Source organism: Sipha flava, unplaced genomic scaffold, assembly GCF_003268045.1.
Source record: "Sipha flava isolate LNK unplaced genomic scaffold, YSA_version1 100_pilon_pilon, whole genome shotgun sequence".
NCBI classification, from domain to species: domain Eukaryota; kingdom Metazoa; phylum Arthropoda; class Insecta; order Hemiptera; family Aphididae; genus Sipha; species Sipha flava.
The window spans coordinates 417,889-443,237 of NW_020271714.1; the positions used below are offsets into that span (position 1 = coordinate 417,889).

Consider the following 25,349-nt stretch of genomic DNA (forward strand, 5'->3'; position numbering starts at 1 on the left):
CCGACTGCAGCAGTACACGTGTGTAAAATATGTTTCATTGTTAATTTATTTTGTAATTCATTGTGTTAATTTAATTATATGTCAATGTAAATAAATTAAAAATTGCATTAATATTTAATACATTTATATATAATGCCCCCCCAAAAATTTGCTTTGCCCCTCCTGAAAATTTGGTCTGGCTACGGGCCTGCGAACACTTCAATTCGTATGGTGAATTCATACTGCTGATAGCACAACAATATTTATTTATTTATTTACTATAGAATTTAACGCCGAACGGCTTTTTACATAGGTATGGTAGGTACAATAAAATAACATTGAGTTTGTAAAATAACAGAAAAAAAATAGTAGAAAATAAACTTAAGATTAAATAATGGTAAGTAGAATCACAGTTGATTGGCCAATCTAAGCATCATGTGCATTGGGTGATTGTGGCTGAAAGAAAAAAATTGAGTCGGGATATAGAAAGGAGTTTGATTACGAACATTGTAGGAAGGGACTTTAAATTGGATTTTCGATAGTAAGTCTGGTGTATCGATAGAGTTGTCTAGAAAAGCATGGATGAACTGTAAATTAATATTATTTCTACGTGAGGATAAAGAGGGTATATTTAGAAGATAGCTAATATCAGAATAGTTATGATTAGGGGATGGTAATTTAAGAATAAAAGCAGCGTAGGAAAGGAATTTATGCTGGACTTGCTCAATACGTAACTGATCCTTAGAAAGATATGGATGCCAAACGACAACCCTATATTCTAAAATGGATCTAACAAGAGCAAAATATATAGAACGGAGACAAGTTGGTGACGAAAAAAGTTTGGTATTACGTTTAATAAAACCTAAAACCTTATTAGCACGACCCGTAATAATTTCAATGTGATGGCTAAAAGAGAGAGTGGAAGTATAAAAAATACCCAGATCTTTTATAATAGATACACGTTGTAGAGAAATGTTGTTAAGCAAGTAGGGGTAAAGAATAGGATTACGTGATTTAGAGAAGGATATGACACTACACTTATTAATATTGAGGGAGAGGCCTAAGGTAGATACCCAGTGATTAAATTGAATAAGTTAATTTGATAAAGGTAGACAGTCAGAATGGGTTTCAATTTTAAGGAAAATTTTTATGTCATCAACATAGAGAAGGAAATGAGCCTTGTTTAGGAAACTGGAAATTGAGTTAACATAAAGGCAAAACAGTAGAGGACTCAGGTGACTACCCTGTGGAACACCAGAAGTAACATCTGATAGGTTGGATGAAACCCCATTTAATTTAACGAATTGTTTACGGTTGAGCAGATATGAACTGAGCAAGGAAAGAAGAGGATCGCCAATACCAATACGGTCAAGCTCTTTAATAAGTAAGTTATGAGGAACGATGTCGAATGCTTTAGATAAATCGGTAAAGATGACGTCAACCTGAGCGCCATTGCTAAGACAGTCATAAATAAAAGAAGAGAAAGAAACGCTACAAGAAACAAACTTCTTCCAGTTCGGAAACCGTATTGTTGAAGAATAAGAATATGATTTAATTTAGGCCTTAAATAGTTATATAAGAGAGATTCGAATATTTTAGTGATGTGTGGTGATATGGAGATTGGACGATAGTTGGTAACAAGAGACGAATCAGAAGATTTAAGGACAGAAGTGACAGAGCATATTTTTCACATTGAAGGGAAAACACCTTCGTCCAAACACTTTCTAAACAGGAGATATAATGGAAAAAATAAAGTTCAACGACAATGGAAAAGTAAAGAGGCCGAGATACCATCAAGGCCGAGAGAAGAAACCTTTTTCAACTTATCGAGAGCAGAGAGGACGTCATCAGGAGAAAAGTAGTAGTTAGATGGAAGTGAATGAGGGTGTTCAAATGGGAGGTCAGGATAACAGGATGGGATTACCGGTTTGTAGACAGATGAGAAGTATTGAGAAAAAAGGGAAGCCGATTTCAAATCAGAAGAAGCAGTGAGCGAGCCATATTGAATATTTGAAGGAATCATTGAGCGCCTGTTAAGATCACGGAAATATTTCCAAAAATCACGAGGTGATTGAGATAAATGGGTTTGAGTAGAATTAATATAAGCATGGTAGTTAAGTTTAGAAAGGTGCTTGCACTTAATTCTTAATTCAGAGAATTTGCAGTAGTCAGAAGGAAAGGAAGTTATTTTAAATAAACAATGAGCCACTTTTTTTTTTATAAATTAGATTTTTTAACTCTTTAGAGACCCAACGGGGAAACGACGAGGTTGTATAGGTTTTGAGAGGTACATAAGAATTAATGCAATGCAATAAGGCATCATTAAAAATAGTAGCACTATCATTTGCATTGTATAGAGAAAATGAATCATTCCAGTTAAAAGACAGAAGAAACTTATTGATGTTCAGGTAATTAGCCTCCTTGAAATCACGATAAGAAATAGAATTAGGTGTTTTAGTAATTTTTGAAATAGGGTAACAGATAGCTAGAAGAGGATGATATAAGTCAGCAGGGACTAGGGGTGATGTGGCATTATAAGTAGATACATCATTGGAACTTGAAAATACAAGATCAAGTACACCACAAAAAGAGTTTTGTACGTAATTGCACTGGAAAAAGTTATGAAGGGAAATAGAATCTACAATAAGGGAGAGTGAAGGTGAAGAGACTCCCGTTGCAACCAAACCAAGGTTATCAAAAGACCAGTCGATGTTTGGTAAGTTATAGTCACCAACTAGGATGAAAGAATGAGGAGAGTGGAGGGAGATAACTTCATCAACTACTGATACATGGGATTCATATAACTGCAAGGGATAGTAGGGAGGTAAGTATATGGCGCAAAAAATGAAACGTCTTGAAGAGATATTAGCAGCTACAAAGATTTGCTCAACGTTATGCGTATTTATATTTATGAGAGAGGGACTTAAATTAGATCTAATAGCTATTAGTACCCCACCACCCTGTGAAAAGATACTGGTAGCGCTATTTCTGTCAAGCTTAAATACTGAAAAGTTGCAAAAACCCAACTCAGAGTTAGTAATGTCAGGGATAAGCCAAGTTTCAGAAAGAATCACCACATCATAGTCACCAAATACAGGAAAGTTAGCCTTGACCAAATCAAATTTGGATCTCAGTCCACGAACATTTTGGTAAAAGATATTTAAGTTAAGAAAGGAATTAGTATTACAATTATTAGTACAAAAGAAATTCTTAGGTTTTAACAAATTGGCACATTTACCTAAAGAACTATTAACATTAGAGCTATCATTATTTATAACATTAGAATGAAGTGATTTAAAATTGGTAAAATTAATTAAGAATTTGTCAAATGTTACATTTGTGGCTTGGCACATAGAGCAGTTGGAAGAAGTTGAGTGAGAGTATGAAGCGAAGTATGTACAGCATGTTGATTGGAAGAAGACGGTTGGTGAGTTTTCATCAGTGTTGAAGTACTCCGGATGGTGAGATTGTTGCTCGCACCCTAGAGAGTATGAGAGTCTTAATTTTTTGATTGTGTAAATAGAGATGAGTGAGTGGGTTGGCTGGAAGTATTTGACAGACGCGAAGTGGATACTATAGATGGGTGTTCATTGTAGTATCTAATAACAATATTAGCTTCACCGTTCTTTTTACGGCTATCTAATCCTGCGTAAATACGTCGTAGATCTTCCCGTTCCCGTTTGGTACGGTCTCGAGTAATTGAATTTGGGTGGAGAACTTCGTTAGGCGATTGCGAGTGTTTAAAAGAGTTAAAGTCAAAAATAAGCTTGAGAGCTGTATCTTTTGAAGAGAGGAAAACTTTAAGTAGACGAGGGCCACGGTTGGATGGTTTACCAAGTCTAATGGACTTAAGATTAGTGGGCAGAGGCGACATGAAGGGTTGGAAAGTATCAGAGAGAAGTTTGGCATTGTGCGATAGTTTATCTGCTGGTTGAGACGAGGATGATTCCGGTATGCCATGGACAATAACATTTCGAGATAAATTTTCGTGGTCAGATAACTCCTGAAGTAGAGTTGGCAATAAGTCTGTATATGCGTCTTTGAAGGAGGTGAATTCAAGGACCTTAATGCGTTTAGAGAGAGATCAGTTAAATTAATGCGGAGTGAAGCGTTTTCTTCTTTTAGTCCGTTGATTTGGGAGGTAAGAAGTAGCATGCCCTCTTTGATTTCAGCAAATTTAGAGTCCAGAGAGAGATGTAAAGACTTAACTTCAGACGAAGTTGCATGTTGAAATGTATGTAGTTCAAACATGGATTGATTAAAAACCTCTTAAGAAAGAGTTCCAGAGGTAGAAGAGGCTGAGTTAGAAGCTTTAGAAGAAGAATTTGAGGTAGAGCGGATGGTCACTTTAGACGTAAGATTGGTATCCTTATTCATTGTTGAATTCATTGATGTAATTTAGGATATCCTTGAAATGCAACAAGTACACAGGAGAAGAAAGACGATAGAACGTAGGTGTTTGGCTTACTACTTCAGGATACCCCTTATAAGTTAGTAAATGCAACTCAAAATATATGGACGTAGATTGGCAATAGACCGTATGTGGGCAAGTTTGTGAACTTTGATCGAGTCACTAGGTACACTGTGTTTACATTATTATATATATTGTGTACACTTGTATTTTTGGTTTAACTTGATGTAATATAATATGAAGCAATTATATTATGTGAGTGGATCGATGATAATAGTTGTAGTTAATTAGGCGATAAGATTAACCGGTGGATTTGCACCGTAATCTATCGGTGCGATAACAAGTAGGATGTAAAAATAATACCTTATGTTATGCGGCGGCCGTGAAAAGCTTATGAAGCAATTAAAAATTGTTAAAAACTAGCATAAAAAGAAATATATATAAATAGAGAGAGAGAGAGACTAGCGTATTATGTAATACGCTGGGAATCAAACTTGCATAAAAGTTGAATCTAATATAATTTTACTTATAAGAGTACTTATATCTGTCTTTACAAATATTATTAATACAATTATAATACATTTTTAACACGTTAAATTTTATACCAGCCCGATGGATATAAATGTTGTAATATGAAACTGGCCAACAGTGAAAATATATAGTGACACAGTGGCCGCCCAGTCCACCCTTGGCAGTCCACAATACTTTGGCATAATCTTTGATAAGCGTCTCACTTGGAAATCTCACCTCTAATTTAAAAGAAATCTTGCTAACAGTCGACTCCATCTCTTCCGTCCCCGTCTTAAATCCTAATTAAATCTCAAAACCAAAATTCTTTTATATAAGTCAATAATTAGACCAATATGGTCATATGACATTCAGATTTTGGGGCCGGCCGAACCCTCTAATATACGTCCTATACAGTATTTCCAAAATATTGCTCTCCATACCTTAATTGGTGCTCCATGGTACATGACCAACATTTCACTCCATAAAGACTTACAAATCCAAACTGTCTCTGATTTCTCCAAACTGTATTACAATCAATTCTATTGTAAACTCAACTCAAGAACTAATGCCCTCATCAAAAATATAAACCTTCTCGCAGGCTAAAACGAAATTGAAATCGTGATCTTTTTTCTTAATTATCCAAAATCCAAGTGATAAATGTTAGGAGGTATCACCAATGGGTGACTTCTTCTAAAATTATTTTAAGTTTATTGTATGAATTATTTAATGTGCCAATTAATGTACATATTGTTCTTTTTATTCTAATAAAAAAAAAAAAAAAAAATTATCTTTAACCATGTTATAGATGTGCGATTAACATATAATAACGTATTACGTATACGTTATACTTGATATTATAAAACGTATTAAATACGAATTTTTCTTTTTTATTATTTACCTATCAATCATTCCACAAAGATGTCTTAAAAACCGATTGCATTGATCCGTTGTCGGATAAATAAAATTTTTCACGTTGATTGTTCCAAAATCGAGCTCATGGGTATCGACGAGCTTCATACTCTTCGCCACGTTATCGTCCGCGCACTGGATGCACAACGATACCACAAAGAGTCAATTGCGAGTGACCAGTATATGTCTTGGGTACGTGGTCTATACCATGTAGACATAACACTGTCCCGCCATCGGTGGCTTCGTGGATGGCTCTGGTAAAAGTTTTTTATTTTTTTATTTTATTTTTCTTTTCTTCTGGAAATTGTATTTCTTTTTTTTAACGCATATGTTTCCGTAGTAGTCGAGTTATACAGAAGAATTTTAATTTACGCGTCTTCTGTCTTTTATAAATTCGCTTAATCTAATTAAACATAATAATTGCTTTTATGCTAGTTAAGAGTATTGACTATTTTACAATTGTTTTCTTCTATTATAAAATGTTGTAGTAAACTATTTCTTAATGTGACATGAATAAAGGTACAGAGATCTAAATTTTATTGTTATTGGTATTGCTTAATACTACAAAATATATCTCTACAGTTGATAGATGTATTTAATTTATTAATATTAATTTGTAGTTTTACAAAGAAAATGGCATCGGAAAATGCATCGGCTATTGTAAAATTGGCTAATGGAGCCGGTGGTAGTCGTGGTCAAAAAAAGAGAAAACAAATAGAAACGATAAAAAATAGTTGGGTGAAAAAAATGATCACATTTTTTCAGGCAAAGTGAAAAGAGGAACACGTGATGATGGTATTATTTTTTTTCCGTCAATAATGTTTTTCGACCAAGACAATGTAGTTGCATTCGTTAGTTTTATTATTAGCTATATACGTGTATCCATCATTAATATTTATATATATTTTATATTTGTATATGTAGGTAAATCATCATTACTTGTATTCAGTGGCGCCTACAGGTTTTCCATGAATCAATGTAATTATAATTATAGGAATTATAGGATCCCTAAATGTATTTTGGTCTACATCCATACGATTATATTCGTTTAATTGAAATAATTTTTTTTCCAAATGCATGCTTACCTTAAATATATTTAAAAACATTGCAATTCCTTTACGACATTTTTTTTAAATATGGGTTTGAATTTAAAATTTTACAGAAAAAAATCTCCACCAGTTGGTATTGACCTGCTCAGAACAGTTTTTCAAATATAATAACTTAATTAATTATTAAAGATCTCAAAGTTAATACTACAACATACATAATAATTTTTATTATTGATTTAATTTAAGGCGTTGAATATCTATGTGTTGAATTGCTTTACAAAATATATCTATTATTTCATCATAATTTAATTCCATGTAGTAGTTATATAACATATTAACATAATAGCATATCAATCTTATGGTAGCTTCCTAAGCCCTGACACGAACTAACAACACACTTAACATTATTATAATTATCTATATTAATTTTTATATATTTATATTTATTTGCAAAAAAAAAAAAAAAAATTAACAAGTTTGTTAGAATTGAATTTGATTTTCGGAAATACTATTTTTTTGTTTAGAATGGATATGAATTAAAATTTGATGATTCTAAAGGATTATGTGTCTTAAATTGTCTTGAATTAAAACTTGTCTTAAATTGCATAGTCATTTGTGACAGTTGTGTAAAGAAAGTAGCAATACAACAACTAACTTCAATTTTCTCAGATTTATCTATAATTCTAAGTTTTGTAAGTATTTTAATAAAGCATTAAAAAAATGTGACTAATATCTGTTTTAACTATAAGTTTTAACTGTTTTAACCAAAGAATATAAAATTATCAAATTCTCATTTAAATCTTGTGCAATCAGTTATTCAATTAATGAATTTAATAGTTTCTAAAGAATATTAATATCATTGGAAATCTATTGGTGGTTCGTGTTTTATTGTTCTTGAAAAAAATATCGTGAGTTACTAATTATAAAGTTTATATTTTATGATTATTTAACTATTTTAAAATTAATTTTAATTTTTTAGAAAGTATATGGGATTGTGCTTATGATTCATATATAAAATTAAATGATCCAGATAGTTTAATCATAAGTATATTTGAAAATGAGAAAGTTCAATTAAATCTCCCTGGTTGAAAAACAAGAGAAGATATATTTCTAGAAAAAAATTTGATCATAATTAATAAAACAAGAAAAATGTAAAACAATTTTTTTGATATTTTTGTTTGTATAAACTTAATTTTATTGGTTTTTGGGTTTTTACTATTTTTGAAATGTTGTATTCTTGTAATTAAATTTTTGCAAAAATCATGATTCCTCACATGAAATTGTATCGCTGCTTTAATTGGGTTAACAGTAATGCTAATATATGTATTAAGGAACATTGTTAGAAATGAAGTAATTATTGATTCAAAATTCAGTACGTTTTTTATTGTTGATGGACTAATTTAAATTATTGTATTCCTTTCTGACAAAAAACAACTAGAGTGAGTAAAATGAATCTTCTTTTTTTCATATATATATATATATATATATGATATGATTAAGGGCAATAATTTAGTCCCCGTATATTAATTAAAAAAATTTAAATTAATATTAAAACAAATAAAAATTAATAATATTGTTTGATTATTGAATATTGTTTAATTGTCTAGCATGGAATGGTTTCTACATCATTGATGTCAACACTCAACTAAATATATGTATTAGATGTAGATTATGCAAGTTTGAACGATGCATTAGAACTCTGTGTGTATATATTTACCAGTCAACTTTTAATGAAAGTATCATAAAACAGTAATAATAATCAACAATTAACTAAGATTGCTGATGTTGCCAAAAACATCATTCGCACAAAAATATTTTCTTTTATTGTTTGTGTATCATGAGCATTTTTTTTTTTTTCATTACAAATTTGATTTATTTTGATTTCATAGTATAACCTGAATTTATAGATTTTTAATAGTGCTAATTTATAGTAATAATAACTTTAAAAATATTTAAAAAGAACTGAACAGACAAAAATGTACTTATCGCTATAGTATACAAACTGAATAATAAAATGTATTGAAAATAATATTATTCGATTACATGTATACTAATTTGATTTGCATTAAATCATTTAAGATGAAATACTATTTTAGTTGTATAAGGTCTGCTTTAGATATAAAAACTATAAATAATTAATTAGATTAAATGTAAAATTATGAATTTTAAATTAGCAAAATTAAATTTTAAACGAAGGCACCATGTGAATAAAATTAATAAACCTATAAATCAAATAGATACTAGTCATTTTTGTTTGAGTAGTCATCAACATCTTCATCAATTAATCTGATAGGAGATTCTTTAGTTCTCTGTATAGTATTGTAGCTCTATAAAATCATCAAAATAACGTGACTCAATTAATATTCATATTCTTAGTAGAAAAAAATTAAAAATACAATTCTAATTACCTCAGCAGCTATACTATGTAGGAAATTTGCTGTATCCCTACCGGTTTTTTCCACCATTTTATACAAAAATCCATCCTTGATTTTCAACAAAATATGAGGATGATCAAATTCAACCATTTTACCAGCATCCATTACAAGCACTTTGTCAGAATCCATAACGGTATTCAAACGATGGGCAATAGTTAAGACAGTATACTTTCGGAATTTACTTCTAATTGTATTCTGAATCAATGCTTCAGTCCTAGAAAAAAAACATTCATTATAATAATAATTATGATTAACATAATGTTTTAAGCATTTATTACTGTGGATCGACATTAGCAGTAGCTTCATCCATCACAAGAATCTTATTATTTCGCACTATAGCTCTAGCCAAACACACCAGTTGTCTTTGACCAACACTGAAGTTAGATCCACCCTCTGACATTTTTGAGTGCAATCCACCGGGTAAATCTTCAATAACATCTTTTAGTTCCACCTAATAAAACAATAATCATTGATTCCTCTGTTATAAAATTGTAAATAATTATGTATAGTTATATTAAGAAATCATAAGCATTTACCTCATCTAAAGCATTCCAAAGAGCAAGGTCTGGATATTCATCGAAAGGATCTAAATTCTTTCGCATCGTTCCAGTAAACAAAACTGGTTCCTGTGGTATAATGGAAATTTTGGAACGCAATTCGTGTAGTCCTAATTCATTGATATCCAGATCATCAACATAAATGGAACCTTCATTCAGAGCCAATCTAAATAATGCTCCAATTAAGGATGATTTTCCAGCACCAGTCCTACCAACGATTCCTACCTATAATATAATACATTTTTAATAAAACCAATATAAAAATTATAAAATTGGTTTTAAAATACTTTTTCCGTTGATTCAATTTTAATGTTGAGATTTTTTAATACATGTGGAGTGTCTGGGCTATAACGTAAATAAAAGTTTTTAAAAACAACCTGCCCTTTTTGAGGCCATTCTTTTGGTGGTTTTTTATCTAAAAAAAATGTTTAAATTTAAAAAATATTATATATAAAATAATTTATTAAATATTACCTAGAGGAGATTCAAGAGCAGATTCTTGAGGAACATTTGTATATTCTAGTACTCTTTCGACTGATGTCATCTGGTTTTCTAATTCTGCTGTTTGTTTCATTGCCCATTGGATCATACCAGTTAATCCCATTGTTTGAGTTATAACCAAACCAACATTTCCTCCATACATATCTAAAAAATGTATTTATAATTATAATTTACAGTGATTCGTATTATATGTTATGTTCGACAAATTTTTTAAACTTACTATTATTGATAGCTATAAAACTAAATATCAATATTCCTATATACATCAAACAGGTTATATCTAACAAAAAACCAAATGCTCTGCTTGATGTTATTAACAAATACCACGCAGAAGAATGTAAATCCTATTTTGGTACAACAAAAAATAAAACATCTTAAAAATGTATAAATTATTATTTAAACTTACTTGATGATTATCAAATTCTCTTGACAATAAGTTTTTCGCTTCAAATGCTCTAATTGTAATCAATCCGCGAAGAGATTCATTGAAATGTGCAAATACAGGACTTCGTGCTGTTTTAATTAAAATAAAATTATATTTATATAAATAGTTTTTTGAACTATAATAATTTTATAATTTTATTTATTTTTTATTTACTTATTTTCAAGTTATTTATCTAATTAAGTAACTAAGTGAGTTTTTTTTATCAAACTATAGATTTATTTTACTTACTAATTCCTTCTAATCGTTTTATACTGCGAGAAGTAGACATGTAAAATACTCGAAGTTTGTAAAAGATTAATCCAATCATAAATGTTGGTATTATGAGGTAAATGTTTACGATCCCAACAATTATAATCACTCCTAAGAGTATCAATCCATTCTAAATTAATCATTAAAGCATACATTCTTATGATATTATATATTCCTATTTTTAAGTTTTTAACGTTGTACATTACTTGTATGCAATCCATTAAAGTCATTGTTAACAACTCATCAATCGCACCCATATCTTTTGAAAATCGATTAAGAATTCGTCCTTAGAAATAAATAAATAAAATTTGTATACATTATTTTTATTTTATTCGAAATTATAGTTACCAGATGAATTTGTATTAAAAAAATACATTGTGGCTCTGACTATTGCGTTAAACATATTATTATGTAAATTTATTGACGATTTCATACAAACTGACACAAATATAGCTGTTCTAATAAGAATAGCTAATATCATTGAAAATGTAAAAACTACAAAAACTATGATACAGGTTTGTCTAGAAATTGTCCACCATAGTAAAGTATCAGATATTTTATAATTCGTTGCATTATTGTTATAAGGTGTTTCTCTTAACGTGTTATTTTTTAGACTATTGTTATCATGATAAAAAACATGTTCCTCTAGATTAACCCTATAAAAATATTTTAATTTGAATATAATATAATAAACCAAGAAAAGTATAATGCGCAATACCAATAAGTTATCCAATATTCTCCACCGGAAATAAATATTTGAGTGATCAAACATATGATAAACAAAAGAAAAACTTCATATATATTTCCACTAGCAGAAAAATAAGACATATATATACTCTTGGACATATTTCCCGATGATCGAATTTCAGGTTCTTCATTATAGTGTTTTTCGATGCACTTTACCGAATCGTTTATTTTACTTTCGTTGACGCACGATAATACACTTTCGTTTGAACCACGTGTAGATAAACATGCATTAAAACTTTTAGTATTTGTTATATTCGATTCAATATCAGACTCAACTGTGCTTTTTTGTTTGTCTTCCAACGATCCAATTTGTAATTTAGTGAAATCAATACCAGCCGCTTGTAGTTCTTGATAAGAACCTTTAGCTAATATAGTTGCCTTATAAGAAAAAATCCTAGATAATCTAATGGACAAACAAACGAAAATTTAACCATTAAAATACTTACATCTTTCATGAAAACAACTTGGTCTACATTAGTCAAGTACTGTATTTGGTGAGTTATCAGAATACACGTTTTATTCTTAAGATATTCTATTAAAATTAAAATTAAAATTAATTTTTATAGAACAATTATTCTTCGAAATATTACCTATGATACATTTTTCGAACAAATGTTTGCCGACTCTTGTATCAACAGCTGATAAAGGATCGTCTAATAAATAAATGTCTGCTTGCTTGTATACAGCTCTGAATTAAATCACATAGAAGCAATAATAAAATTAAAATATTTTTACAATTTATTTAATGATTTTTATTAATCACCTAGCTAAATTTATTCTAGCTCTTTGTCCACCACTTAGTGTAACTCCCCTTTCACCCACAAATGTTTTGTCGCCGTAAGGGAACTGTTCGAAATCATTTTTTAATGCACATACATTAATAACCTATTTTATGAACGGGTCATAAATGTGATTTTAAGTGTTATTAAATATCTTATGGAAATAAATAAAAATGCAAACGTTTACTTTTTTGTAACGAACTTCATCCATTGGTGAATTAAATAAAATATTTTGTTGAATAGAACCACCAAACAACCATGGTTCTTGCGATGCGTATGAAATCTTACCACGTATTGATAATTTTCCTTCTGAGAGTGGTAATTCTTTTAAAATTAATTGCAACAATGAACTCTGCAAACATTTTTTGGTATATAGGTATCATTTAGTTAACAATATTTTAATTTAGTATCACGTATATAGGAAGATAATAATTTATGCTACTTCTATAACTTCTACTATCTTCTCCTATAGTATAATTTACCATAGATTGATGTACGGTATATCAATTTTTACTCATTCAGATGATAATTTGTGCCATTTTCATCCATTGAAAAAATTTTAATGTGTAAAATCTTTAGTTAAACAGCTATTAGGGTTATTATATTATCATTGTATGATAATCGCAAAAAGAACGGTGAATCTGACCTGGTAATTAAATACAGAGATGGATTCTCTTATATTATACCGGCCCGCAGATCATCCCAGGACAGACGCCATCAAGCATCGAACTATGCCCTTACTCAATCAAAAAACTAGCAGTACTCAATCTGTCGCTGCCTAGGCAAGCACTCCCTGGCCTGAACAAAACTGGGAAAAATGACTCATGCTACTACTCCTACTTAACTGATCCACTTTGCAATTGTATGTATAACATTAAACTTCGTTCTTCAAACTGTTTACGCTGCTACATTGCTGAACTATCTTTAGATTCTTTCTTGCAAGTCTTCACTAGCTTTAAAACCTCATTTTATAAACCTATTTATTTTTCTAATATTTGTAATAATAACTTTTGTGATAATACCCTAAATTGCAATTATTAATTGCAAATATTTTATCAAAATGTTCGTGGTCTTAAAATAAAATTAGTTAGCCTCAGATGTTCTTTCCTTATGCTTCACTTTTATGATATTATTATCCTCACAGAAATCTGGCTGACTCCTGACATAAGTGACAGTGAACTTGGTTTCACTGGCTTTTAAGTAATAAGACTTGATAGAAACCATAATAACAGTACTTCTATCCGATGTGGCGGAGTTCTAATTGCTATCAAGAATACCCGTTCCTTTCAACCTATTCCACTAACCGTATCTAATGTTGAACAAGTATTTGTATTATTGTCCCTAAATTCTTACCACTTATTGGTAGGAGGTGTATACTTACCCCCCTCCCCCTTTCTGTAGTTGAATCCCATACTACTTCTGTTGAACACATGATATCCTCTTATAAACCAAACTCCCTAGTCATATGTGGTGACTACAATCTCCCAAATATCAACTGGTCTTCTGATGAATTAAAATTAATTGGGACTAATGATCCCAGTATAATTTCCACAACTATTATTGATTCCTTTTCTTACTTCAATTTTTTCCAGCATAATTTCTTTCGCAATAATCATGGCAGTATATTAGATCTTGTCTTTTCCAACTGCAATAGAGTTACAGTCAATTTAGCAACGGAATATTTGGTTATTCCTGATCCTTACCACCCACCTCTTCACGTGGTCTTACCTTCACAATCTGACAAATTAGTAGTTAATACCCATACATATAAAGATTTTAAGGCTGCAAACTACACTTCCATAATGTAATTTATTAACTCCTTTAATTAGGAGTTTACATTCTCACAGTACACAATCGGAGATGCAGCCTCTGTTTTTAATGAAGCTCTGCTTCATGCTGTCGATTTGTTTGTTCCTACTAAAACATTTAAATTGCCAAAATTCCCTGCTTGGACATCTCCCTCTCTTAAAAATCTTATTATGAAGAAAAAGCTAGCTCACAAACTTTATAAGTGTTCGAGGTCCCCCTATGACTACTCAGCATTTTCCGAACTTCGTGATAAATGCAAGCGCCAATCTAAAATATACTACCAGTCTTATATAAGATTATTATATAAGTTTATCCTTTATTCCTACTGTTTAGACTATTTCTTGATGAGGGTATCTTTCCAGCTGTTTGGAAAACATGTTCTATCACCTCTGTTTTTAAATCTGGAGATCCCTCGCTCGTTTCTAATTATAGGCCTATTTCCATCCTACCTCACATTTTTAAACTGTTTGAGTCCATCGTCTACTCCTCTATCAAAAGAAGTCTTAACCATATTCTAATGGATGAGCAGCATGGTTTCCGTAGTGGGAAATTTACTGTCACTTGCAGCCTGTCTTTCACATCATATATATAAAAAAGCTTTGAATCTGATTGTCAAGTTGATACTGTGTTCACAAACTTTAATAAAGCTATCGACACCGTCATTCATAGGCGCCTTATCTCTGAATTGGATTCACTTGATATCGGTAATCCTTTACTCTCATGGCTCCAATCTTATTTAAGTTAAAGAATATATGAAAATATCTGAAAATCCCCATTGGTATCGTTAGTGTGAAACGACCTTAATCATAAATAACCTCGTTACGATACGTGATAACGGCAAATAACTAATACAAAACTAAATAATAATTAATATTACATTTTTAATAACTATGTGATTTTTATAAGTTTTAAGTTATAATAACAATATTAATGTATTATACATACACAAATCTGTTTTAAATGATGTTTTAATTTTTTTTTTTTAAATTTTTTAGTGAATTTTTTTAATTTTAAAGCATTTTTTAAGGCATTAAGTCGTATTTTTTAGGAAATTTTTCTTAATTTTTATGGCATTAAAGTCCGTTCCCTTATAATAACTATTAAAATAAATTCATTGTTGTATTAAATTCTTATTATTAGATTTTAACCGTGGCAGAAATATTCTGATCTGTAGATAATACACTCGTATGCTTTTTTTATTTTGGGTCATTATAGGGCAGTTTACATACACCCTAATGCCCTTTTGATTTATACATACTTTTCCTGCACCCACAGGACCAATGACTGCAACTAATTCACCTGGTTTTGCATTGAAATTTATACTTTCTAAAGAGTTACTGCTTTGTTCGTCTGTCCACTTAGCTGTCGCGTTCATAATATTTATCTCAAAATATAGAATATTATCTTTAATTTTCATATTTTTTGTTGTAGTATTGTCGTTAGTGTGGACTGATTCATTATTAACACAATTTTTTACCGAATCTGTCGATTTAGAAATATTTATTTTTAATCCATCTTTTTCTTCAAGCAGTAAAAAATTCTGAATAAAAAAACAGTGTATTTTTGAATATATAAATATTTCGAAACAAATAATTTTATATAAAATAAAATACTGTCATTAATATACTTGTATGCGTTTAATAGATACTAGCATTTCAGGTATTGCTGACAATCCTTGATTGAAGAATACCGCCATAGTTGGAGCCAATATATTGTAATAAGCAGTTATGACAAAAACCTACAATTACATAGTCTAGTTAAAGTATTAGCAATAAAAACATTAATATTGTGGCTTACTTTTCGACTCGAGATAGTATATCCTAGTAATATGTACGATAAAAAACTGACAAATAGTTGAAGTCTGGTCATAGTAATTATAAATGATAATGAAATAGCTCTGATGTATGACGATCTTCTAACTTGTTGAATTTCATTCCTTTATAGTTAATGTTGACTTTTATATTATGTATATAATACAATACTTTAATATGATCATAGAACTTACATCCTTGCGTATTCTATTAGCTTTTCAAAGGGTTTTTCCCAGGAATACATTTTGATCAATTGTATAGCAGAAATTATTTCATTCATTAAGCGTAGTCTTTCATCCGTCTTGATAGCTGTTTTTAGTCGAAGTTCAAACATTTTTTTCCCTAACCAACCTAAGACAAAACAATTGTTTTACACATGAATATAAACTATTTATTTTTTATTGTTTTTAATTTTTGTGTGGTTTTTACACAAACCTTGAAATGGAATGAAGAAAAGAAATGTAGATACTCCGATTAATGAAGTTATGCCTATTTCTCGCCACATTAAATATGTTACCACAATAGTTTGTAGAGGACCGATCCATAAATATTGAAGAAATATAATTTTCGAATCAAATCGATTCACGTCATTCGATAACAAATTTATCACATGACCTATTGTCGTTTTACCTAGAGCTGTATGATTGATACATAAGGCCTGTGTATAACGAAACATGATAAAAATAAATAATTTCTCATTTATTTAAATATAATATTTACTACATATTATCATGTAATATTAACTTTTTTATTGATCAATATTAAGTAACAATTATAATTATTTATTTTATTGAAATATTACTCCCAATGGCGTAAATTGGATCCAATTTCTGGTGGTGCAGAGGCATATTTTCAACCAATAATTTTCAACTCACCAATTGTTCAATTTTTTAAGTACAATTATTCCCAATAAACTATATATTTTCCCATATATTTTTATAAATAACAAATAAATTTTGAACTATTTTAACATTAAAACCTTTATTATTATAATATTAATAAAAAAAATTTTGTTGTTAGTATGATGATTTCCTTGGCTCTTGAAAATAATATTATAGGTATACAAATTTCAATGATTTTCTGGTGGTGCAAAAACATATCTTTGCACCACCACATTTTAGATGTGGTATTGCAAGTGCCACATTTGCACTACCCAGTTTACGCCACTGGTTACTCCATGACTACAATGTCATATTTTCTTGAATTCTGAAAATGCTAATAACTTATGAGAAATAACATATTAAAAAAAATAACCCGATAGTAAATAGGTGCTTATGTATTATAATACATAATATATTAAATAGCAAGAATTATTTTTGAAGTATTTTATTATAAACTGTTCAAGTTAAAGTTTGAGTGAATTCGAAGAATAAGGTATTTAGCACAAATAGTAACACGACTTTATGGTTATAATAATAGTATATTATTAATAACACACACACACACACACACATGTCAATTAAAACATTTCATACGGCATAAATTGGATTTAATAGATCCATGAAAAGATAAAAATTTAATTAATTTTTTTGTAAAATATTAGGTGTACCTTCCTGTATATTATCGAACAACATGCAACTCTTATTTTCATCCCAAAGTGTACAGTTTCAATTTGATTTGAATGATAAATAACCATTGACAATAACATGATAATCAATAGACCAGATGCGCAGAAATATGCATATCCGACGTCAACTTTGTTAGGACCATCGTTGGAAAAATAAACTAACAATCCTCCGATAAATAAAGGTTGAGGCGTTCTAAAATCAAAATAATTAAAACATTTTTGATCGTAATGTGATAAGCAACCATGATGAAAACGTAATGTTACTTATTTTTATTCATGTTTATCAGCAATAATATACTTATGATTTTCAAAATTATTTTTAATCGAATTAATTAATAACTGTCCTTTACTATACAGTGTGTTTACGGTTTCGAGTACCAATAAATATCTTCGATGGGTAACATAGTATTTAAATGAATACTTTGAAGGTTTTAGGGGATACTGAAATACATATTTCTTGATAGTTTTTGAGCTTTATCCTTTAGGGTTCACGCATGCGCAATATAACTTACTTTTTTTTTAACGATAATCCTAATTTTTTCTACATTTTCGATTACACTATTTTTCAAACAATTTTTGTATAAAAGGTGTTTTCTATTTTAAAAATTGAATAAATCAAAATTTGAAGTTGTGCATAATTTGTTTTTTTTTTTTTTTACAAATATTTTATTTAAAACAGTAAATTATTAAAAATAGTTGAACATTATTTTTAGTACATGATATTTTTATAATTAAAATAATAACAAACTAATTATTTGAATAAAATTAATTAGACCTATTGCTCGCAGAATTAGGCTTTTATATAGTTCTGTTCAAAAAAGTATAAAAAAAAAAAAATTCACCATATAAAGTGGATTCTGTACAAAATTTGCAGGTAGGAGATTCTATTAGTGGGTTGGAATATATGGTGTAGTTAAATCAAAATTACATTTTAATTGTTAATTATATTCTTTGGAATAATTAATCAAAAGTTAACAATAACAGCACAATTAGCAAACAAAATCATCGATATTGAAGGAAACGAATCTACATTAGTCACGTAAAAATAATTTTCAAATTGTTTTGGGAGTAAATGCATGGTGTGGACTGATCCGCAACCTTTTTGTAGGACCATGCTTTTATAATGGAATGCTCAATGGTAAACGATATTTAAATTTTATAACCAACGAACTACCAATACTATTACATAATGTTCAATAAGACACGTGAAAATATGTCCACAATATAGCAACATTTTCTTACAAAAATATAACTTACCAGTTCATAATACAATAGTTATTAGACAATATTTAGAACAAATGTTTTCAAAACGTTGGATTGGTATTTATGGTGTTGTTCCTTGGTACGGCCTCTAGATTTAAAAACAATTAAAAACTATGGTATACACAGATTCATCAGGATTAAAAAATACAAAATACAGGCATCATGAGACGTTCTTAGAGAAAACCAATACAAAGCGGCAACGTCAATTGAATTTTTGAAGAGGCTCGAATCATGTTTAGAATATAACGAGGAAAATATTGAACAATTAATTAGATAAATTGATTGAATACATTGTTTTTTGTATTATAAACTACTACTGTTACTGTTATTATTATTATTATTATGACTATAATTAGTTTATTTTTATTTTAATCACAAAAATATTACTAAAAATAAAGTACAATTATTTAACACTATTTTTAATAATTTAGTGATTTAGATAAAAATTTCGTAAAAACCAATAATGCGTTATTTCAAATATTGACTAACTCCTATTTGGTCAATTTTGAAAACAGAAAAAGTCAATTTTTCAAAAAGGTGTAGAAAAAAAGTCTATCTAAATATGTAAAAAAAAATTAGGATTGCCGTTAGAAAAAGTAAGTTGGTTTGGGCATGCATGTACCGTTTAGGATTAAATGTTCAAAAGTTTTCAAAAAAAATGTACTCGTATATCCTACTAAATATTTATTTCAATAAAATGTCACCCAGTTAAGATATTTAGTGGTACCTGAAATATATATAATTTATATTTAATGATATATATATATTCAAGTATATGTCACGTCTACTTAGTGTAATCGTAGTTTCAAGAAATATATATCCATTTCATGAACTTAGAGCATATCGCGTGTATTGTTTTTAGGTTCTTATAATGGGCATTTATTCTGTCCATTTCGTGAAATGGAAATCCGTATTTAACATTTTAAGTATTTTTTTTTCATTTTTACATTGAATGGATACATTTTTGTGAAATTGAAATATAATCAAAATATAATATTATTTAATTGCATTTCTATATCATAAAAATAAATTATGTTGCAAAAACTCCGAGAAACTTTCAATTATAATGATAAGATATTGTTTACATTATTTATCATAACAATTTGAAGTATTATGACAACGTCTATAGTACTTAATATAAGCTTTATTGCAAGTACATCTATTATTTACACATTGTCCTTTACATATACAACTAGAAAATTCTTGTCCTCCCGAAATGTAAGCAATTGTTTCACGTTAAGTTAAGACACTATCATAATTAACCTCAATAGTTTTTAAAAAAATTAGATGCTGCAAGCTTTATGTTTGTAAAACTGCACCATAATTTTTTTAATCCATAAATAGTGCCAAGATGGTAAAACTTATGTTCATTTTGATTGACAATTATAGAAATTAAATGAATAGAATTTGACGATCGTTAGTCTACTTTAGGTATAGCTACAAAACATAATTCCTGATTTTATAATCAAGAATCAAGAACATTTGCTTTGTAGATCTATAAATAAAAATAATTAAATAATTTATAATTTTTAAAAAAAAGTAAAAACAAAATTTAAGGCAATAACTTTTTTCCTGTTCTCGATCTAAGCTCACATTGTTTTTTAATTTTTTCACCGCTTTTGTATAGATCACAAATAATAGCTCCTGTTAAATCTACTTAAATTTGCATTTCTAAATTACAAATACTGTAATATGAAGTAATTGATTCGTTTTCATTTTGAAGTTCAATTTTGTTTAAAATTTATGAATATGCTTTTCAGTGTTCAATTTTTTTATTATATCAAATGGAAAATTTAATGAGAATAAGCCGATTTTCGGTTCACATCTAAATACGAAGAGCGTCCAATAAATCGGTGAAAAGAGAAATTTGAAATTGCGCAAACTGTAATCCAATAAATAATTTTTTTGATTGGTTGTCTTTCGTTCATGCACGAATCATATTTTCAATGTCTTAAATACTTCTTTTAACACTCCTTTGATTTTGGGTATGACACATAACCATGGACTAACACATTGTTGCCACACATCCATTAATTCATGAACAACAGAATTTATAAATTCACGACCATTATCACTTAGAAGTAATTTTGGACTTCAAATATATGAAATATATCAAGTAATTTACTTACTACTTCAATAGAATTTTTGCTTTCAAATGTACCTAACAGTCATTACAGTTATTTTTCATTATAGCAGACAAATGGTACGGCTATACCTGTATACAGTAATAAATTGGTACAAAATACGTAATTTCATTAACATTGTAGTAAAATTTAAATACGAGCTTCCGTTTTATAAAATGGACAAAATAAATAGAATTTTCAATTACGTGAACCTAAAAATTACACACACGATATGATCTAACTCCATGAAATGGATATCAATTTCGTGAAAGCTACGATTACACTAAGAGTGTATATATATATATACACACCAACCAACTAATTATCTTACTAATAATTGATGACTTTTATAATTATTATTTGTCGATGGAGTTTTTTACCGATTTTTTTCTCTAGAAACGAGTATAAAAAAAAAAATAGGATCAAATACGAAAATGAATTAAACATATTAAAATGTAAACTACCTCACACAAAAGTATAAACAAATAAATAAGTAAACCTTTTGAAGTTAAAGATATTGAAAATTTTAATCCTCACTTGAGAAGTATTTCATTCAAAAACTGTACAAGTCCATGAACTATGTATTTAGCTCCAAATAACTGAAACAATGCTCTTAACAAACTGGGAATACGATTCTCTTTGTATGCATTGTAGACTTCTGATTTCCATACCCTTAAATTAAAATTAAAATTGTACAATTTTGTTTGTTTATCCTGATTAAACATAATAATTATTAAACTGATTTTAAAATGTATTAACTTTTCTAATTCATCTCCCAATAATGAAGACTTGTGATCATCTAGTGTTTCATATAAATCATTCTCTTCTAAGTCCCGACTTTGTCCTTTTTTAAATAGATTAAATATCCAACTAAAAAAATATAAATCAAAACAAAAAGTAAATATAATTTTATTAATATATACAGTATAATATACTTGTACTCGCATAGATGTAATGATATACAAATTGTAAGTAAAAAATGTCAATTACAAACATTTTCTTATAGTTTTGAAATGAAATTTATTAAGTTAAGTGAATTTCTATCGTTTAAAAAAAATAAAATAAGTTTGTGATATATAGTTTGAAAATTATATACAAAACTTACCTTATACCATTTGAATTTAACTAGTGCTTGAAAAATGATATGATCTAGTTAAATTTATTATATATATATATACTACGTAGGTAAATCAAAACGTTTGTTGCATTGGGTTATATAATTTTCCCTAAATGAACATTTGTGGCAATACTATTAAAATAGCTTTTTAAAAGTATAGATAGTGAAATTGAACTAAGCTAAAAATCTCATCAGTTAGTAGTTAATTATCATAATTACCACTGCAGTTAAGGTATCCAAAATGTAAATTTGCTTAGTGATCAAATTTTTGTTAAAAATTGTTAACCGGTACAATTTACAGGGAGATGTGTGAAGTGTATGGAAAACAATTAATTTCAGATAAGCAGTCAAGATATAGTGTGCTATGTTTAAGAATAGCCATACTGATGAGTATCAACAGGGACGTATTTAGGGAGGGGTTGAGAGGGTAGAAAATTGTTTTGGAATCAGAGGGTGGCAGCATTTTTTTGTAACCTTAATCTATCATCCATTTTCATTTGTCAGCTAAAAAGTTTTAATATTTTAAGATTTCGCCAACCAACACTGCGATTTTTATTTTTCATTCGAGTGAGAGAAATCATAACACCTTCTCTTCAGTTAATCTTAAAATTCAGTTCTCTTCAAATTAACAAACGAAGAAACGATACCATTCAGACGAAGAAGTAAAAAATTTCACAAGCGATTTGTAGTCACAAACTGACGGACATTTTTCAAACAAGACATAGAAATGTTCAGAAAGAACTCGTTCAGAGATATGACAAATTTAGGAAATTTTTAGGTACTTATGTTGAAAAAAAGTTGTAAAAAAATATTTTCGCATTAAATAATTTGTTTAAAAAAAAATATATATGTATTTACTAAATTTGGCATACAACTTAGTATTAAAGTTAAAACACTTTTGATAAATAATTGCATATGAATTTACCTAAATGTGAGAATTTCAAAAATATTTGCATTGAACCTTGGATTTTGAGGTCGTTTAACTTTATAATTAACATCCGTTATTAATCTAAAACACAAGAAAATTATAAAAAAAAATATTAAAAACTCAACATTTTTGACAACTAACCTGTACATAATGAACAGCTTATTATAATCAGTTATCATAAACTATTAGTCACATCGAATGATATCAATCTAACAAACAATTGTAAAAAAAAACGCATATGTAAATTTAAGTGTTGAATAATTAAACAGGTATTTATTCATTATTGATAGATATTACAATGGTGATAAATAGTTGAAAGTATTTTACATGCAATGTGTAAACAACTAAATTGTGATACATTTATAATTTTATTAATATAAAGAAAGGGGAGTGCTCTATAGAATATATTAGAGTATTATACAGACCTTGTGTTTACTTCAATAAATTTTTAATAAATTTACTTTATTTTGTCCATTATTCGTGTATGTTTAAGAAACAAATGAATAATTATATTTAATATATTACTCTTGGTCTTAAATTAATTAACTATATTTTAAACTAATCATTAATTAATTAAACATACTAAAAAATAATTCAAACACAATTATTTTTAACTAACACCAAATGACTCAATAGATTTATAGTATGTTATTATTATTTTTTGAAAATGATTGACATACGATATAGAACTCAACACTCCTATACATAAATCAAATCTATACATGGAAAATGATCACCAACTTTATTATTAATACGCATTGATGTGTGTTTTGTGTTTACTAATGAAAATGCATAAATAAAGGTAATTTAATCATTAAGATAAACAAAAGACCTGATTATATGAGGTTAAATATTCGTGTCCAATGTACACTGTATATCGTACTTTATTACGTGACTGCATGATATTATAGATATTTGTCAATTAGGTAGGTAGTTCAGAAAAATTAATTATTATAGTTCTATAACGATATTGTTTACACTTGATAGAAAATAAAAACTGCTGCAACACGATTGCGCAATTTTTCTTTTTTTGACCCGACTAATTACATCATGATTGTGCAAAATATTTACAACACGATTGTGCCCCGATCCCTTTTTACCTGATAAAATCACAACACCATTGCGCACCAAATAATAATATGTGTATATACTATGTATAATAATTTATGTACTACATAAAATAATGTATACAATACATACTTTCTACATATAATTTTCATATACATGCACTCAAACTTATTACCTATTAATTCACAATTACAGGCTTAGGACTGTCAACAAATTATCATCGTTGGCTTAGTTAAAAATTGTTTTTTTTTCTAAATTACATGTATGCTAAATGTATATACTGATATGGTCAAAAGTCCACATTTTTTTTATTAAAAATTTTTTTTTTTTTCTTAACTGTTAGTCATTAGTCAATATTATTATTATATCTATCATTAGCTCAATCAACTTTTCATTTCGATTTTGAAAAAATGCATTTTGTGAATTAATAGTTCGATTGCATGTATGTGCAAATTATAGTAAGTATGTATTGTATACATTAGTATGTTGTACATAAATTATTATACATAGTATATACACATAATTTGGTGCGCATTTGTATTGTGATTTTATCAGGTAAAAAGGGATCGGGGCGCAATCATGTTACAAATTTTTTGCGCAATCATGTTATTATTAGTCAGGTCAACAAAAAGGAAAAATTGGGCAATCGTGTTTCACCGAATAAAAATAGTGTTGGTAAATTGAAGTATAACAATGTAACATTAACATGATGAAACTAACATTTATTAATACAACGGTATTAAATAATAATAATTGAATACTTAATACATTGCTACTACATTATTGTTCGAGCATTGGAGCCTACCATGAACCTATCATTATCGTAGAAAATCAGAAAAATCAGTATTTACGGCCTTGTTCACTTTTCATAATATTAGGTACTTTTGATAACCACAGAATCACTGATATGATGTCTAGACAAATTATAAAAGCACTGAGTTAGTGGAATTTTGAATTAAAATTTAATTATGCTGACGCATATGTTTATGTAAACATTTTTAATGCAAATAAAATAATAATAAATATAATAACAACAATAATAATAATAATAATAATAATAATAATAATAATAATAATAATAATAATAATAAT

General features: G+C 28.5%; 1 protein-coding gene across 2 annotated transcripts in view; it reads right to left on the reverse strand.

Moving 5' to 3' along the window:
* Positions 1-8,895: 8,895 nt before the first annotated feature.
* LOC112680045 (probable multidrug resistance-associated protein lethal(2)03659) overlaps positions 8,896-25,349 on the reverse strand; it is a 17,244-nt gene continuing 790 nt past the window's right edge. The window contains exons 1-27 of one of the 2 annotated variants that reach the window (XM_025550036.1): positions 23,615-23,709; positions 23,331-23,398; positions 23,187-23,270; positions 21,904-22,014; positions 21,682-21,816; positions 17,741-17,951; positions 16,627-16,849; positions 16,386-16,542; positions 16,178-16,316; positions 16,008-16,118; positions 15,639-15,920; positions 12,759-12,923; positions 12,556-12,677; positions 12,383-12,480; positions 12,239-12,324; positions 11,764-12,170; positions 11,394-11,701; positions 11,252-11,331; positions 11,025-11,175; positions 10,758-10,864; positions 10,572-10,695; positions 10,325-10,495; positions 10,138-10,265; positions 9,830-10,075; positions 9,572-9,744; positions 9,267-9,507; positions 8,896-9,185 (exon numbers count right to left, since the gene is read on the reverse strand). In XM_025550036.1, coding sequence (XP_025405821.1) covers positions 9,099-9,185; positions 9,267-9,507; positions 9,572-9,744; positions 9,830-10,075; positions 10,138-10,265; positions 10,325-10,495; positions 10,572-10,695; positions 10,758-10,864; positions 11,025-11,175; positions 11,252-11,331; positions 11,394-11,701; positions 11,764-12,170; positions 12,239-12,324; positions 12,383-12,480; positions 12,556-12,677; positions 12,759-12,923; positions 15,639-15,920; positions 16,008-16,118; positions 16,178-16,316; positions 16,386-16,542; positions 16,627-16,849; positions 17,741-17,951; positions 21,682-21,816; positions 21,904-22,014; positions 23,187-23,270; positions 23,331-23,368 — 4,185 coding nt within the window. In that variant the 5' untranslated portion in view covers positions 23,369-23,398; positions 23,615-23,709 and the 3' untranslated portion in view covers positions 8,896-9,098. Of the gene's footprint in view, positions 9,186-9,266; positions 9,508-9,571; positions 9,745-9,829; positions 10,076-10,137; positions 10,266-10,324; positions 10,496-10,571; positions 10,696-10,757; positions 10,865-11,024; positions 11,176-11,251; positions 11,332-11,393; positions 11,702-11,763; positions 12,171-12,238; positions 12,325-12,382; positions 12,481-12,555; positions 12,678-12,758; positions 12,924-15,638; positions 15,921-16,007; positions 16,119-16,177; positions 16,317-16,385; positions 16,543-16,626; positions 16,850-17,740; positions 17,952-21,681; positions 21,817-21,903; positions 22,015-23,186; positions 23,271-23,330; positions 23,399-23,614; positions 23,710-25,349 lie in introns of those variants that run through there. The other variant, XM_025550043.1, reaches the window with a different exon arrangement.